The sequence below is a fragment of the Ochlerotatus camptorhynchus genome, unplaced genomic scaffold (assembly GCF_037179485.1).
Source record: "Ochlerotatus camptorhynchus isolate MF236.1 unplaced genomic scaffold, CSIRO-AGI_Acam_v1.1 ptg000004l, whole genome shotgun sequence".
Taxonomy (NCBI): domain Eukaryota; kingdom Metazoa; phylum Arthropoda; class Insecta; order Diptera; family Culicidae; genus Ochlerotatus; species Ochlerotatus camptorhynchus.
Window position 1 is genome coordinate 723,990 of NW_027040496.1, and position 18,511 is coordinate 742,500.

The 18,511-nt window shown below is 42.6% G+C and overlaps 1 protein-coding gene across 1 annotated transcript in view; it reads left to right on the forward strand.

Moving 5' to 3' along the window:
* The window catches only part of LOC135714821 (uncharacterized), a 464,202-nt gene that overhangs the window by 362,898 nt on the left and 82,793 nt on the right, over nt 1–18,511 (forward strand). Inside the window, exons 7-9 of the mRNA XM_065238233.1 lie at nt 2,170–2,260; nt 2,715–2,933; nt 3,383–3,515. Coding sequence (XP_065094305.1) covers nt 2,170–2,260; nt 2,715–2,933; nt 3,383–3,515 — 443 coding nt within the window. The remainder of the gene's footprint in view (nt 1–2,169; nt 2,261–2,714; nt 2,934–3,382; nt 3,516–18,511) is intronic.

An 18,511-nucleotide genomic window follows, 5' to 3' on the forward strand; every position in this document is an offset into this window, starting at 1 on the left:
TATTTGGACTTTATGAAACTTGAAAGTGAGTGTTATCGTTGAATGCGGAACTTTTGGTGGCTTGTGTAGTCATAGAGACCATGTATTTAGATCACCTGAGATCATCAAGGTCAGTGTTGATCATTGTTTAAGCAATGAAAGAGATGTTTTATGGTCAAGATCTGACGTAAGGTGACAACTGACAAGGGATATTGAAGGGATGAATTTTTATAACTGATTGTTCCGTTAGAGAATTGTGTGAAGTGCTCTAATGCTCACTAGCGCCGCCTACTGGGATGATTAAAAAATTATCTGTTCACCTCCCAGCAGCTCTTCATCTCCTGATCAACTTTGCCCAGGTTTCAAACTACGCAAAGTCCGACATTAAGGTCCGAAGTAACTCAAAGTATGCCATGAATATAACTCCAATTCAGTTTAAACAATTTATTTCTATCCAATTTGATGGTACTGATTGATAGCATGCTCATGCATGTTCTGATAGTTTTCCATCCACTGATGCAAAAGCAACAATAATAAAAATGGATCACTCCAAAACAGTCTTGTTAGTGGTCACCGTATTCGACATATTTTCTGTGATAATCGACTGCCTTTGCTTCCGACACTTGCAAAACAAGCTATCAAATTACAGTACCAAACTAAAATATCATATGACAGGCTCACGAATGTATGTATTTTAGTTTTTCTCGTAATAAGAGCTGCTGATGTTGTGCTTGTGTGAATTCTGATGTCCTAGTAATAACATTTCTGATCAGATATGGTTTAATTTACACCAAATTGAGGTATTAGAACTAAATCACACATGTCATATGATAGTTATTTGAACATTTGCTTTTTGCTCGAATGTTGTTCTACCGTTTTTGTTGTGTAAGAGAGACGACAGTAGAGCATGAGAATACGATTAAAAACAGACTGTCGCGCATTACAACGAAGCGAGTGTCGTAAAAAAACGTCAACAGTTTCAACCCCTGCTTCAAAATATTAAACAATGATTTTTTTAACCTGAAAACTCATCACTCAAATGATCATGACAATGCTTCAATGTGGCGTGGGGTGCGTAAGCATCCATGCTTTCCATTACAGGGTTAAAGTAATATCAACCTTATTGGTGGGTCACGATCTTATGAAATTTCTTTAATTGGTTCGTAATCGACAGAAGTTTGAGAAAAATTGCATTATTTTTAGACTTTTTTACTTTATTTGTCAGATTCTTAGATGTAGGCTAATTCATCTCAAACGCTGCATTAGTTAGTTAAGCTTTTTCTTCAAATGTAACTTTCTACCCATTAATGGTTATCGTGTAAAGTTAGCTCAACGCTATAGTCACTATATGCATAGTTATTTGAGGACAATGACGGGAGCCAATTTGACCTTTCAATTGCGGGAGCTAATCGAGAATGACTGTTCATCGGGCCGGAGACGAACCAGCGTTCGGCTGAAAGTCTTCTCAATAAAGATAAATAACTAATAGCGGATTCGTTTATTATTCAGTTCCAACCTGGATCGGGTATCAAGATTGGGTCTGTTTGTTTTCTGACAAACGTCAGTTTGCTCGTTTGTTTTTAAAACCTAGCTCAGGTTGAGGTTCACACTGACAAAAAGTTCGGTTTCGCACTGGGTTGGAACTGGTGTTAACCCCGATAATAAACGAATTCGCTATAACTCTTTATCGATCAATGTCGTGGAAGTATTGTAATCGTGGTTTTTTACATCAAAAGCTGTAGCTGAAACCCCTTATTATTATTTCAGATTTAACAAGTGCCTTAAACTAAATATAATAATTAATCACGAGTTTATGAATTAAGTTGCTCAAAACGTTGTTGAGTAGTAAAGTTTTTTCAATTGCATAACAAAAACTGTCATTCATCCATTCTAGTAGAATGTGTCTACTCTTCTTTTCAACTCATCTACCTGCACCTCGATGGGACCACTTAATTAGTGGCTAATTCGTGTAAGAATCACTCTCCCAAAAAGCATTCCCGTTATACCTTCACACGGCGCGCCGCGCTCTTGCCATACCTTTGTATCCGTTTTCCCAGTTCATTGCTTCAATGCAACGAGCAACTTTGAAATTGCATTTCCCTTCAAAAGTTAAATCCCAATCCCCTTCACACACCTTTGTTGCGCGGTTGCTTCATTTTGTTTACAATTTTTGTTTTCTCATTTCGACAGGAACTATCTGCTGAAGAATCGCCTCTCCAAGGGACCAAACAAAATCGTTCTCTCTCCGTCGGATTTCGTGTTTCCGGTTGACATGAGAAGGGTAAGTGCAAGGCAGGGACGTAATGTTGTTTTTTTCTTTTTTCGACTGTTTCACTTTCGCTTTGTTTCGTTTCAAGACCAACAAATGAAATGGCCTTAACTCGATTTTGGAAACAAACCTTGTAAGGCCATTTTCTCGCGAACCGAAGTCCGCAAAGGCAAACCAACATAATTTATTTATTAACAGGTAGGGGAAATTCTCCTCTACCCGATTGTGGCTTAGGTTTGCGAATGAAGGTTTCGGTTCGCGAGAAAATGGCCTTACAAGGTTTGTTTACAAAATGAAGTTAAGGCCATTTAAATTGTGGGTCTTGATTTGCTGTGGGTGGGGTGGGCATCTAAGATTGGAATCAAAGGGAGCTTATTTAAAAATTTGCCATTCAAACCAGACACATCCGAAACCGTCCTTCTGGGGATTTCTAATGTCACTCGTCTCATCTATCCATATCATCCAGGTTGACGAAGGTATTGAGGCGATGCTGTGCTGTTGGCTCCAGCAGTTACAGGAGTTTGGAGGACCGGAGGTGGAAAAACCAGACCTGCTTAAGGGATCCATCGGGTCACTGAAAAATCTGGGCCTCCCAGCTCCACCGAAAACGGGCTCCGGAAGTGACACCTTGGCACGACACAACACCATGGTCGCAGGAGCACTGGAGCTTAAAGCTCGCTACAACGTAAGTGCAGAAGCTTGGCTGTTATTTTTCACTTACTTACCACCCAGTGCAGTCAGTCCACCATCCCGACAGCACTATTTGTCTCTGCCAATCAAACGACAACGCAACGCTACCCGCCTTGGAAACGCTTCGTTAAGAAGCTATTTTAATCAATTATGTATCAAAGCGAGGCTCTTATTTATCCTTTCTTTCCCTCGTAACTTCTATCGGTTCCACGTAAACCCTTTTTATCGTTCCACTGCTCGGTTTGCTTCGGTGCGTTAGGCACCGTCCGGGGATGGTCAGTCACCGAAAATCTTAGTCTAAAAATTTCCCCACTTCAAAAAAAGGAACATCCCTAGAATTAAGGCACTCCAACTTGTGTGGTGATAGATTTTATCTGATCGTTTATATTTTTTATTATTTTGCCGGTGCCTTTCAATCCGGTTCACTGTTATCCTATTTTTCAGGGTGATTTGGTTCAGCTAAAGGAAATCCCTTCCAGCTCCGGTTCGTCATCGTCCCAGGAGCTCAAGACGAAGGCGATGGATCTGCTCGTAATGGCACACGGCTTACGGCACGAGAATATCAATCCGCTAATAGGTGAGTTATTATTGAGGATTATTTCAATCGTTATTTATGTCCCATAGTCACATCGGTTATGTTTATCGGCCGCCGATTGCTGCGAAGAAAATGATGTCCGTATTCAGATCAAATTAGCTTTTATTATGTGGAACATGGAGTCTGTGAGATCAGCTGTTTGAAAAGGGCCATGACACAATTTTAAACTTTGGACTTGGCAGCCAACAACGGCTGAAAATTTATTTTATAATTAAAGAATGATTCAACTTCTAGCTGTGTTTCCGGTTCTGCGGCCTCCGCACACGCCACATCATGTCCATGCATCCGCCCTGCCAACTGCCAGCATGAGATATCCGTCAGGTGTTCGGCGACGATTACGAAGTTTTCCGTTGCTGTAGGAATGCTGCTAATAGCCGGAAAGAGCTGGAGGTGTTAAGTGGCTGTAAATTCTAGGTTTAAAGCGAGGTTACTAGAAAATAATGCTTGGACATGCTTAAAACAGGTGTGGACGTCGATCAAACTGGGGGATTGTAACTTGTTTCTCTGTATGGTGTACTTTCCTTTCGACCGTATACGTGAGCGTGACCTCATCGAATCCCATTGCCGATCGATTTTCTCTGTTCTGGATACCACTAAAGCAACCGATGAAGTTATTGTGTTTGGTGACTTCAATCTCTCGGGGATTTCATGAAAAAAAAAACTCGCAACGGCTTTCTCTATACTAATATGTATCACTCTGTCATCTATTAAAATACTTTGCTCCTCCTGAACAATTACAGCTCAGCCACTCTTTTTCAAATCAATAATGTTATTAACCAAAACAACCGCAGTTTGGATATTTGTTTTGTAAGCGCCCAGAACAGAGCTCCATTCTTATCCGAGACGCCCACTTCTCTGGTGAGACTTGATCGTCACCATTCGCCGCTACTGGTGACGTTAAGTACTAAGCTGATGCTTGATTTTAATATTTCACCTGCCACCGTTTCCTACGATTTTCGCAACGCCGACCATGGCAGTATCGCCGAGCTATTCTCTAATTTAGATTGGGACGACTTATTGGACACCGTTGACATTTAGTCCGCTTAGAAGCATGGAGAGAGCAGTGGACAAAGCACAGGTTTGATAATCGCAACGTTCGTGGTTCGAGTCCAGTCGGCAACCTTTTAAGTGTTGAAAGACGAGTGGTCAACACATGGGGACCGTAATCTCAACGTCCATGGTTCGGTTCCAGTCGGCTCCGATTTATTATTTAAGAGCTGATAGACGAGTGGTCAAAGCTTAGGTCTCATAATACCGATGTCCATGGTTCGCTTCCAGTCTGTCCCCACTTACAATATTTTGTTCTTCGTATTCGCGTCAAGGAATTGCAAGTTGCTGGACCTGATACTTGGCTACCTGAGGCTACCTTGGTGAGATCGTACCTGATTTTATCTGTTTAAACATATACATGATTCTCTCAAATTTGACAAATTATTCCCATCCCTATTTTTGGCTCTTTAAAATCATCTTTGAATGCCAAATGGATTGTCTGTACATTGTTGAGCATGTGGTGGAATATTACTGTAAATCAAATATAATGGGGGAGGGGGGGGGGGGGGTTGGCAGCCTAAGGGAATCAAAGGATTTGATAACTGGACGAGGATTCGTGGATTTGCCAGTCCCATGTCACGTGATAATAGATGGCCATCTGGTCGTTTTGTCTTCCAAAGGTCTTCAATGAAGCTGATTCACCCTACTGCAACAAATCATCAGACAGAACTTTACAACCGGTAAAGTATCTGACATTGGTAATCCTTGCACTGATGGTGGGTTCATTCACATCACATCACATAACACCGTTGACATTGAGTCCGCCGCCCAAACTATTTCCAATTTCTTGGCATATGTCATTGACAGACACGTTCGTCAACTGAAATCCAGAAATAGAGCCGCTTTTAGGAAATTCAGCAAGCACCACACACTATCCCTTCAACGTCACTATGTTAGGATCAATCACGAATCCAAGCGAGATGCGAAACGGTGCTGTCTTCAGTATCGGCGTGGATTGCAGAGAAATCTTAAGTCACGTCCCTAGAAGTTTTTGAAGTTTGTCAACGAACAACGTCATGAAATTGGTCTTCCGTCGTCTATGATACATAATTCCAACCGTCTGTGTCTCACCTCGTACATTACGGAGAGTACGACAGACCATATGTAAACAGATGTCATCTACACTGACCTATCAGCCACCCTCTACAAGTTGAACCATCCTATACTGCCGGTAATCGCAAGTCAGTCCCATCTGCATTTTAATCAATTTTGAGTTAACATCATTATTCAGTTTTTCTTTCTATGTTTTTTGAGATGTGCTATTGAATAAAGGTGGTTTGTTCAAGAAAAATGAAAAACAATACCAAGTCAAATTGTCCCACACCGAAAAGTAACTGCAAGTCAGTCCCATTAGTAAAAATTTGTTAGAAATGTTAAACAACACATCGCATCATGAGATTTGTCTCAAGACAGATTTTGTCCACTTCCCCTAGGGTATCTGGAACATGTCCTGATGGGGCCAATATAGTTCTTACGATACTCAGTTTGACCGCCAATGGATATGGCTTTGAATTCTCATGTGATTTGATGTATCGCTTGATGGATTTTGATTTAAAAAGGATTTATCACTTCCCCGGGGATACCCGGAACATGTCCGGTTTCGCCAACATGGTGCTTGTCACTGATCATGACTCTTATCGATCTTATTTTTGAATTCTCATGTGAATTATGTGAATAATCAATTGATTTATCGCATGGTGGGTTTGCCACGTTTATGAAAAGCTCTGGTCTGATAAAGACCCATACTCACCGGAATACGTTCCGGCCATTGCTCTGGAACCAGCAAAACAAATCCAGAAACATTCAATAACGTTCTATGGGACCATGGTATCTTTCTACTGTTCAATACTGTGATAAACTAATGCAGCATCGTCATGGAATTGTGACTGACTTGCGGTTATTTTTCTCATTGACGTTAAATGTAATCGCAAGTCGGTCCCATTCAGATTTTGGCCAAAAAATAAAAATATCTCGATATTTTTTTCAATATTTTATGGTAAACATAGATGCATTCTATCACATTGTATGTTTATTTTTAAATTTATCCCTCTAAAATAAGTGTCAACTCAGAAAGCTTGTAAAATCTTTGAACGCAGTTTTCTCATTTCCAGTTTTTTACAGATGGGACTGACTTGCGATTATGGGCAGTATAGCGATCGCCAAACTGGATAGGCTCAGTATAAACGGCAGTCTCCTACGATGGTTCGCATCCTATCTATCTTATCTTCAGTTGGAAGTTGCAATCGATGACTGTCCATCTTCTTCGTTCCCTGCCACATCGGGTATTCCGCAAAGTAGCCACCTCAGCCCGCTGATATTTCTTGTGTATTTCAACGACGTCAATTTAGTCCACAACGGTCCACGACTGTCGTTCGCAAACGAAATGAAAATCTATATCCGAATCCGAGCCATCGCTGACTGCCACCTTCTCCAACTCCAACACGGAAGAAACATCCAATTACATTCAGTTATATCCTAGAAGGCGTTGACGTACATCATGTGAATCACATTAAGGATCTGGGAGTCATCTTAGATTGTCAACTCACATATAGCCAGCATATCTCGTACGTGATCGACAAGGCATCCAGAACGCTCGGCTTCATTTTCAGTTGGACTTCACGGCCCTTGCAGTTTGTTACTTCTTGACTATATTGTATTTCCTAGTATTGCTTAATCCATCATTAGGACTAAACCCAGTATGATGATGTAAAACCAAATAAACAAAAAATGGTAACGTGGCTTAATCTACGCAAGATATATGTCAGCTATTCTCTAAAGGTTTGCTAGTGTCTTGACGGACGAGAGACTGAGTGACGACGACCACGCCCGACTGGCTGCCAGTTACGTACCACTCTCTGGCCAAACCATGAACAGAATTTAAATTTATTGCGAGATGCTTTCCAGGGCTTCCTCGAAACTCAATTCGTCGTACAATCCGGGTCCTGACGGAATTCCATCGGTGTCCATCAAGTTCCTCAAAATGCACTTGAACAGTTTGTTGATTCTACTGCTGCACGTCCCGTAGACGTTGGCGTTTTCCCATCCTGTTGGAAGCTAGTGCACATGATTCTAGTACACAAGAAGTGCAACAAACAGGACGTTGGCAACTACCGTGGCATCACTGCGCTTAGCGCTGTTCCTAAATTAATCATATCGTCCTGCCATTTTCCACAGAGATGGCGCTGTTCCGCTTACTTACCTTACCAATCAGGCTAAGGCCTTGTTGTCCTCTGCTGTCCGAAGAAGTCGTCTCCACTCTACTTGATCCATGGTCACAGTTCGCCAGCCTCGTAGTCTGCGAAGGGTCTGCAGGTCACCTTCTACTTGGTCGATCCACCTCTCCTCTCGAGCTCCTCTTCAACACCAAGGGCGCGTTGGTCCTCCACGAGCATAGTCCAGGTCTCGTGGCCGTAGAGGACCACCGGTCTAATCAGCGTCTTGTAGACAGTCAACTTCGTGCGGCGGCGAATTTTATTCGACCGGAGCGTCCTCCGGAGTCCAAAGTAGGCACGATTCCCTACCATAATGCGTCTTTGAATTTCTCTGCTGGTATCATTTTCGGCGGTCACCAGTGAGCCCAAATACACGAACTCATCGACCATCTCGATTTCGTCACCGTCAATCTGAACTCGGGGTGGGAGGCTAACATTGTCTTCCCTAGAACCTCTTCCTTTCATGTATTTTGTATTTGATGCGTTGATGGCAAGTCCAATCCGCCTAGCTTCAGCCTTCAGTCTGATGTACGTTTCCACCATCGTCTCAAAGTTCCGTGCCATAATGTCAATGTCATCGGCGAAGCCAAGAAGCTGGATGGACTTCCTGAAGATCGTGCCACTCGTGTCTATCCCAGCTCTTTTGATCACACCTTCTAACGCGATGTTGAATAGCAGACATCGTCGCCTTGAACAATCGCGTCAGTTTATCCGGAAAACCGTACTCGTGCATAATGTGCCATAGCTGATCGCGATCGATTGTGTCGTATGCGGATTTGAAATCAATGAACAAATGATGTGTGGGCACCGGCCGAATCGCGAAAATTTGGTCCGTGGTAGCGTGGGCACCCATGAATTCCGCCTGGTATTGCCCCACGAACTCTCTTGCAAATGGTGACAGGTGGCGGCATAGAATTTGGGAGAGTACCTTGTAGGCGGCGCTCAGCAGTGTGATCGCGCGGTAGTTGCAGCAATCCAACTTGTCGCCCTTTTTGTAGATTGGGCATACGACACCTTCCAGCCACTCCTCCGGTAATATCTCCTCCTACCAAATCTTGGCAATTACCCAGTGCAGCGCTCTAGCCAGTGCTTCACCACCGTATTTTATAGCTCCCTTGGTAGTTGATCTACACCAGTTGCTTTGTTGTTCTTCAGCCGACCGATCTCCTCATCAACTTCTTGAAGATCAGGGGCCGGTAGCCTGTCGTCTACTGCGCGTGCTCTAAGGTCTGTTGCCGTTCCACCTTCGTTTTATGCTGCTTCACCGTAGAGGTGCTCGTCATAGTACTACTTCCACCTCTCAATCACCTCACACTCTTTTTTTCCTTTGGTTTGTTTTTTCCGTCGATCTTGTTTTTCGTGCTGAGCACCAATGCTACCGACGTGCCAGGAAGGCCACTCCCACACCTGGAGCCTACCTATCGACCCATCAACTCATGAACCGGGGACCAACGGCTTTACTTCCCATCCGAAGGAAGGCGTGATCAGAGATGTTATGCCTCAGAACATCCCGGCGGCGCCGACTGGTATTGAACCCAGGCCTGCTGGGGTGAGAGGTAATCACGCTTACCACTACACCACCGGCGCCGTTAATCACCTCACACTCGTTCGTGAGGAGGTTACCGTCCAAGTCCTTGCACATATCGGCTACCTATGGCGAAACGGATGTCCCTTCAGCGCTGTTCCGCTGGTAGGAAGTGATAAAAATCCCCATATGGAAATTGAGAGAAGTGGGAACAACTACGTTTAGGTGCATATTCAGGTCAAAAAAGTGAACCTGAAGAAATTGGTCAGGGACTTTATCGTTCAGTTTTTTCCCGGAAATTAATGTTAAACAAGCTCCAACTAAATAAAAATGATTTTTCCCCATACAGTTTTACCTGCTTTACTACCAGTTCCAAGAGAGCCAACAAATTCAAATTTGAGAGAGAAAATTCTCTCTCACGAGCTCAATCTCTCTACATGCCATGTATTGTGTGTGGCAGGATAATTTCTTCAAAAGGGATTATACCATCTGTTTTCTGTTTATGGCCGTACGACTGCGCCCTTTGATTTAACACACGGCGGCTCTTTATCCAGGATTCGCTCCTCAAGCCGCTGCCATAAAATACTATCAAAGTTACACACCTGTGTATAATCCTTATGGGCGGGGTTGCATCAACCATCAATACGAAACTAACGATTTTAAATTGGCTCACCACTTTAGTAGCCTATTGGTCCCAAGCAAACGATTAACGTACCCCATTCTAGTCGAAATTCTAGTACTACGCAATGTTTGTTTTGATTCGCTATGAAAGTTTGACAGATAAAATGAGGGGTTATTGGTTTTTCCTATGTTTCGAGGGGTGAATCGATTAGCTTGGGACCGAAGAGAGTACCAGAGCTGTGCCAAAATGTTGAGCACGTTTCTGCGGGACCTTCTAGTCTTAGAGTTACCTCTATGGTTGCATCGCGCTTATGAGCGGCGCGCTTCGACCGTCACCAAATGATAATTTAAGATAAGCGCGACAATATTTTGATGATACTCGATTTGTGATTTCCCTTTCACAGATTACAAAATAAAGTACCTGTCAATATAAAACATGTCTGGTACCTCTATATATGCATTTAGTTTAACATTTGAAGTCCCTCCTATTTTTCATACTCTGCGCAAAAGATACTTTCTGCCCTGCCCCGTTCATAAAAATCGGCGGGAAATTCTGTGAGGGGTGAGCTATTTTGTGTGCAGAATGTGTAAAAAAGGAGGGACTTCGGATGTTAATCTTATTGCATATATAGAGGTACCAGACATATTTTGCACTGCACTGTTCTCTGTGAACAATTAACGTAAAACAGATTATGTGTAGTTACCGATAGATGTCACTACAAACAACAGCAGTGACATCGGATGGAAAATGAATGCAGAGCTTGACAAAATGATTAAATGCTATGCGGTAAATCAATTTATCGAAGGCAGCAGATAAGTCAGTATAAATGACATTCGTCTGAGCACGATCCGACATGCTGTTAGAGATGTACTTCTCTCAATTTCCATATGGGGATTTTTATCACTTCCTACCAGCGGAACAGCGCCATCTCTGTGGAAAATGGAAGGACGATATGATTAATTGCCAACCTGGACAGGCTTGGTATCAACGGCAATGGTTTTAGTCGTACCTCACCGATGTCTATCATACTGTTGTCATTGGTGATCTCCAGTGCCACGTCCGGCATACCCCAGGGAAGTCACCTAGGACCGCTGATTTTCCTGATTTACTGCAACGACGTGAATCTGGCAATTGAGGGACCACGATTATCTTACGCAGATGACCTTAAACTCTTCCTTCGAATTCACTCAATTGAAGACTGTTGCTTCCTTCAATGTCAGCTGAATGCTTTTGCTGATTGGTGTATTCTGAACCCGTTCAAATGCTCGGTTATCTCTTTTTCGCGCAAGAAAGAGACTATTATGTTCAAGTATGTTTTGTTAAGCACCATTGGCGTAGCTAGAAAGTGTATCTGAAGGGCGCCTTCCCCTAGGCGCCTGCCTGTGGCATTTTTTTTTATTTTGCTGAACTACGGTCAAATAAAAACTCGAGAAGATGCCTTTCAATCAAATTGCGTCAAAGCAACTTGTTTTTTGGGTAAATTTTGTCGGTGACCAATAATATGCTTTTGAAGCAAAGTGGTGTAATATGGTGTAATATTACTTGCCAAAAAGGACAAAATTATCATTGATACAGTGCATGACCTGACATTACGCTGCTTTTACTGCAATTGTTTTTTTTTACCATAAAAATTACATGGATTTTCGACATGATTGAAGTGCATCCTCTTGGATGTAATATTAAAATTTATTTTTTGCTGTGTAACGACGTTTCATCACTACCGAAAGCCCCACGTTGCATGGATTTTTTTAATGTACTAAGTCATTCAAACTATCCTGTAGCTGAATTCCGGGCATAATTTTCATCGAAAACATTTGTTTATACATATTGGGTACCGTACAACGGGGTAACATTGATATTCTAAATTCTTTTTACAGGAATTATTTTTTTTTTTTAATTTAATTTTAATTTTTTTTTTTTTAACAAGTACTGATAATTCTTGAGTCAGTTCGTTAAATCATTTGCACTATTTGTTTAGTCTTGTAACCGAACATCAGTATTTTGATTAGGGGTTACTTTGATAATGCTCGTTGAATGAAGAAGAAAATGCGTGAAACTCAAATAATTTTGCTCTTGAAATATGCAACTTTTAATGAGTATGTAATCAGAAAACATTACCAGTAATAATTAGAAAAACATTTCATGAGTGATGATTTGAGTGCTTTTTCAAGCAAGTTTAATTTCATTATGTTTGTAAAATATGTAACACATACAATATAAAAACTATATACCATATTAACAGAAATGCCCTAAGCTACAATATGGAACCAATGTTTCCAATTCGAAGAAGGCGTAGAGAGTAAGTTTAATCATTGTATTCTATCAAAGTTACCCGCATTATCAAAGATACCCCATTTTACGGTATATGTAAATAGAAATTTTCATCGTTGTAATTCGCTCCTGTTTTATTCGTTGTCTTTTCATTGCTCTAGAACAGAGAGAATGGTTGTTTTCTAAAGCGCTATGAGGCTTACCGGGTGAGCACCTCACATTGTGCCGTAAACTTATAGAAGAAAATGTATTCTCTACTGGCATGTTTGCATCAAACGCGTAATAAGACCATGGAGATGCTAGCTCCATAGGATTTGTAGCAACTCCACAAAGCTAGAGACCGATTGTCAAGCACTACAGGATGATAGATTAGTTGCTCAGAACTATAACACCACAAGACTTGTAATGTAATTATTTGACAGCCTTTCTTTTTTTTTCCTTTATTTAATGTCGGTCTCTGTTCCGCAATCTAGTGCCAATCACCGACGGACATCGATTGCCATCCATTGACGGCAATCGAATGTGCAGGAAGGCATCTTCCACACCTGCGTAGGATATCGCACCCATTCAACGCACATGGGCCGGGACCAACGGCTTTACTTCCCTTCCGAAGGAAGACGTGACCAGAGATTTTTATGCCTCTGAAAAATCCCACTGACCTCGGCTGGGATTGAACCCAGACTCATCGGGGTGTTAGAAAGCAGTCACGCTTACCACTACACCACCGGCACCGGCTTTTGACAGCCTTGTTGATCAACTCTTCAAGACTTATGGCAAATATGATTGGGATTATGTATAAGTTTTACAAGTTTTGTACAACAACTACTCCGTGTTTGTTGAATAACTCTAAGAATCCATTGAACTTATACAGCTTAAAATCTAGTCCGGCAGCTCCACAGGAGTATTAACCATATCAGATTTGGACACTGTTCTGTTCTGAACTGTCGCCTGCAAAACCTGATCTGAAAGTCAATAAACACCACTACAATCGTCAAACTCATGACCTTGCCCTTCCATTCATCTGCAAAACCTACATAGCCCCCATACTGGTTTCATTGCCAACATACCGAACACCAATCTCCCACCAGCTGCCAAAACCCAAAACCATGCCAATAAATCTATAATCTATGGTGCCATGTCGGATCCCAACAAAGCCAAAATTACCCAGACAGTATGTCGAGCCTTGTACCAATCGCCGCAGCAAACAGCATACAATCAGCAGTTCGTTCCGTATAATCATCAGTCATTTAGAGCATGCTGATGAACGATGCAACGACGATCCGGTTGTGGGTGGGGAAAATCCTGCGTGGGAGCAATATAACAACAATAACATTCATTATTCGATTGTGAGCCTTTGCTGCCTCGGGAAACTGTGTGTACATGAGCTTAGGCTAGGTATCTGTGTGTTTCTTCAAAGGCGAGAAGCACAACTGCTGTCACCCCATAATATTTCTAATTAATGAGATTTACGCCTCCGTACAGCAAGCAGCAACCGACGCACGAAGGGGTATTTGGCCAATATAGCTGGCCAAAAGTCATTTTATTAAAATGGGTGAAACTTAAATCAAAGTAGGTAGTGCATTGAACTCGCCATTAGTTGCCAAACCCCTTTGTCAATCAAACAAGGTCTGGCCCAACCGGCTTATTGGTATTAGTGAAATGTTGAAATTTTTATTGATGTTCGTATTTCATCGCAACGTTTATCATTTTACACGAAACAGCTGTTTTCGTCATTCGCTTACTCAGCAATGTTTGCAACATTTTTGTTTCTAACACCACCAGCCTTGTATGATTTACATCGGCCGGCGCCGGTGGTGTAGTGGTAAGCGTGACTGCTTTCTAACACCCCGATATAGGTCTGGGTTCAATCCCAGCCGAGGTCGGTGGGATTTTTCTGAGGCATAAAAATCTCTGGTCACGTCTTCCTTCGGAAGGGAAGTAAAGCCGTTGGTCCCGGCCCATGTGTGTTTGAATGGGTGCGATATCCTACGCAGGTGTGGAAGCTGCCTTCCTGCACATTCGGTTGCCGTCAATGGATGGCAATCGATGTCCGTTGGTGATTGGCACTAGATTGCGGAACAGAGACCGACGTTAAATAAAGGAAAGAAGAAGAAGAAGAAGAAAAAGAAGAAGAAGATTTACATCGGCCAAACCCTAAGGGCCTGTTCATAAACTACGTAGACAGTTTTTTGGGATTCTTGAGAAAAAGAAAAAGAATGTGAATACACATGTGAATATTTTCAATGTCAATTCAAATAATTATATTATTAAAAACTATTGTTAACATTTCCGACCAGAAGTTGACCTATGGTAAGTTAAAGAAGGCAATGACAGTTGTATCGTCTAATATTCTTATTATTTTCATATAAACATATAAATTCATTGGGTACACGGTAAGAAAAAAGTACCCAAAATTGAGTTCCTTTCACTCATCACGTGGCTTCCGTGGGGCTAGGTAAAATTAAGTTAAAGAAGAAAACTCAATTTTGAGTAATCCTGGCGTTGACCAAGTTGACAAAAAAATAATAAAACGGAGCAGACTGGAACCGAACCATGGACGTTGAGATTACGCGGCCCGTGTGTTGATCACTCGTCTATCAACGCTTGTGAAAATGAAATGGTTAAAGGCGCATAAAAGCAACCTCAATGAAAATAAACTTATATTTGAGTTCATTTATTATTACTCAATAGTTGAGTAAATTTTAACCAACGCCGCTTTTCTGATTCACTCAACGGCGGACCTCAAATGATAGAACCCAACGTTGAGTTTTTTTAAACTTAATTTTGAGTATTTTTTCTTACCGTGTAGGGACAGTATAATCAGGGTGCATGATTGAAGCGGAGAGAGAGAGAAGAACTGCCAAATCCCTGTTATTAACATTTCGTGAATTGAAGGTGGGCTCTTTTTCCCACTCATTGGTACATCCCCTCGTATGATGGCTTGTCCTGTGTCTGGTTGGAGCATTTTTATCATTGGTAGAATGGTAGAAGATTATTCTTGCTCCCGTGGATCACGCGCATAGTCGTAGGCAGAGAGGGGCAGGGGTGGTGGCTGTAGACATTTTTTGAGGTGTTAAAAATCTATTTTTGATTGAGGTTTATGGTGCGTCCTGTCGTTGCTTATCCATTATAGCTCTAAATTTTCAAAAATATACTCAATTCCTAAGTCCGAAAACAAGGTTTTAACAATAAGCAATAAAGGTGCATATTTATCCTACACGCTATTTTGAGGCTACTCATTTTTGAGTCGAAAATCACTCAGTCCAGCCAAAAGGGAAGTTACTCAAAAATGAGTAAACATGCTTTTACTCAAATTTGAGCAAACGTGCCTATGGAGGAAACTGGGTAACGGTTACTCAGATTATGAAATTTGTCAACTGAGTAACCGTTACCCATTTCGGAAGAATCGAATGAATTCCCTATGAATGCTTTATATATAAATTGTTTCGTCCAGGAAGAATATTAAAAAAAACATTACGAAAATGATAATACTGTATTTTTTGATACAAACGAACTGTTAGCGTTGTATACCTTACCAACTAGCTGCTGATAGTTTTTGCCATCCAGGTCATTACGTAACTGCTTCACTTATGAAAACTAATTTTAAACTCACTGCGCAAAAACCACCTGTTCACAACTTCAAAGTGCGCCATTTTGAACTTAGGGAAAAATGATATCAGAACCATTTACCCAGAATCTGGGTAGATCCAACTCATCGGAGCAAAACCAGTTTACTCATTTTTTGACAACTCCATACAGCATGCAAAAATGAGTGCGATCCACCCAGTCACTGAGTAGCCTCAAAATAGCGTGTATCGTGGTCCAAAGAAGTACTGACGTACAATGCGGAAATTGGTTTTAGATCTTAAAATAAACCATTCACATTAGTATAAAATCATATTCTGTAGCAGTTACAATTCAAAAATCATTTTGGACAGCTAGACTCATCAAATACCCCTATGTGCGACGAAGAAACCAGCACCTTCCATAGCTTCGTACGAATGGGAAGAGCTTAAACGAGACTGCTGCATGTATGCCTTTAGTTGACTAGTGATGTACACTGGTATGCAAATTAGTACTTCTCCGAATCTTGTGCAAAAGTCTGTTCGGGTTTTAGAGTGATTGAAAATTTGAAAAATCAAAATCGTATATGATTCTTATGATACACAGCTTAGAGTCATCAACCTGAGATTGACCATCCTTTCTAGAACTTTACAGATACAGCTACACACTTAGAAAAAATCATGTAAATTTAGATGCTCTGAGACTGACATATTCAGCCAAATTCAGCTCAATCAAATGAACTTTTCGTCGAGTAACGTACTTTTCAGTCTCGGAGCACTAAATTTTACATGACATGTTTGTTTATCTTTAAGACGAGGCTCGGTAGCTCAGTGGTTACCGTTTCTGCTTACTGAGCAGAAGGTCGGGAGTTCAATCCCAGGCCCGTGCCCTTCCTTGCAATTTTTCACTTTGCCTTATTCTATACCCACTAGATTTTAATGAAAACAAATTCTTCTTTAACACCGATCGCATCACTTACCACAGTGCTGGTCCTGATATAAAAAAATAGAAATTGGATGAGTGCGTGCGCGTGCGCGTGTGTGTGTGTGTGTGTGTGTGTTTTTTTTTTTTTTTTTTTTTTTTTTTTATAGTAAGGTTTAGGAAAGCTTCAAGAAGCCTGGCCTGTAGTGAAGGTGGCACGGTGTGGTATCCACTAGTTGCCTAGTGCAGCTCCACTAAAACCCATTCCTTACTCTCTCCTCTGCCTGGATCCCCCGGGACCACTGTGAAGCGACTACTTCGGGGGGTGGCTGTGCTCATGCACTTGTCGTACTCTCAGCGCTAGCTGGCGTTGCTAGATCGCTGCTCTTCTCTCCATTTACGCTGCAGCTCTGACATAATCTGTGTGACTGCCCTGCTGACGGCATTCCAAGAGTCCTCCTCTCGACACATTTCATCAACGACATTCTCCACGTTAAGGACGGGCATCTCCGTTCGCACTGCCTCGAACCTTGGACAGTCAAAGACCACATGCTCCGGCGTTTCATCGACGTTGCCACACTCCGGACAGAGGGGTGACGCTGCGTGTCCGAACCGATGCAGGTATTTCCTGAAGCAGCCGTGGCCAGACAGGAACTGCGTTAGGTGGAAATTGACTTCTCCGTGTTTTCTGTTCACCCAGGTCGAAAGAATCGGTATTAGTCTATGTGTCCATCTACCGTTCTCCGTCGTGTTCCACTCCTGTTGCCACTTAGCCAATGACTCCACTCTCACAACTTTCCGTACTCTTCCGGCTTCTCTCTGCCTGTAGCACTCACTGTCCTCCGCCAGGGTGATGCCGATAGGGATCATACCGGCGATAACGCATACTGCTTCCGACGAGATGGTTCTGTACGCACTCACGACTCGCATGGCCATGAGCCGGAACGTACTGCTCAGTTTCCTTTGGTTCTGCTTCGTTTCCAGCGCTGGAACCCAGGCTGGACCTCCATATCTCAGTATCGATGATGACACGCTGGCCAGAAGACGCCTCTTGCTACTGCTGGGACCAGCGTTGTTCGGCATGATTCTAGCTATCGCGTTGATGGCCTTCGAAGCCTTCTCACAGGCATATTCGACGTGGCTGTTGAAGTTTAGCCGGTCATCGATCATCACTCCCAGGTATTTTAACACACGCTTCGAGGCTATGGTGTGCTCCCCGACGGCGATTTCCGCCCGCTGTACCGCTTTACAGTTACTGACCAATAACACTTCCGTTTTGTGGTGGGCTATTTGCAGCTTCGCTCCTTTCATCCAGTTACCAATCATGTCGATTGCCTCGGTTGACAACACTTCCACCTCTTCCAGCGTCTCGCCTGTTACCGTCAAGACGACGTCGTCCGCAAAGCCAACGATCTCAACTCCTTTGGGCAGTTTCAGCGTTAGCACGCCGTTGTACATCCCGTTCCAGAGCGTTGGACCAAGGATGGAGCCTTGTGGAACTCCCGCTGTGATCCTAATCGATCTCTGTCCCATGTCTGTCTCGTAGACCAGAACCCGGTTCTGGAAATAACTCCTCAGGATCCTGCACAGGTAGTCAGGGACCCTCATTCTATGCAGTGCTTCGGCGATGGCCTCCCAGCTGGCGCTGTTGAACGCATTCTTGACGTCGATCGTTATGACGGCGCAATATCGATCTCCTCTCCGCTTCTGTTTGGACGCCTTTTCAGCTCTCTCGACCACTGTCCGAATTGCATCCACCGTCGATCTCCCTTTCCGGAATCCGAACTGCCTCTCCGACAATCCGTGCTCACTC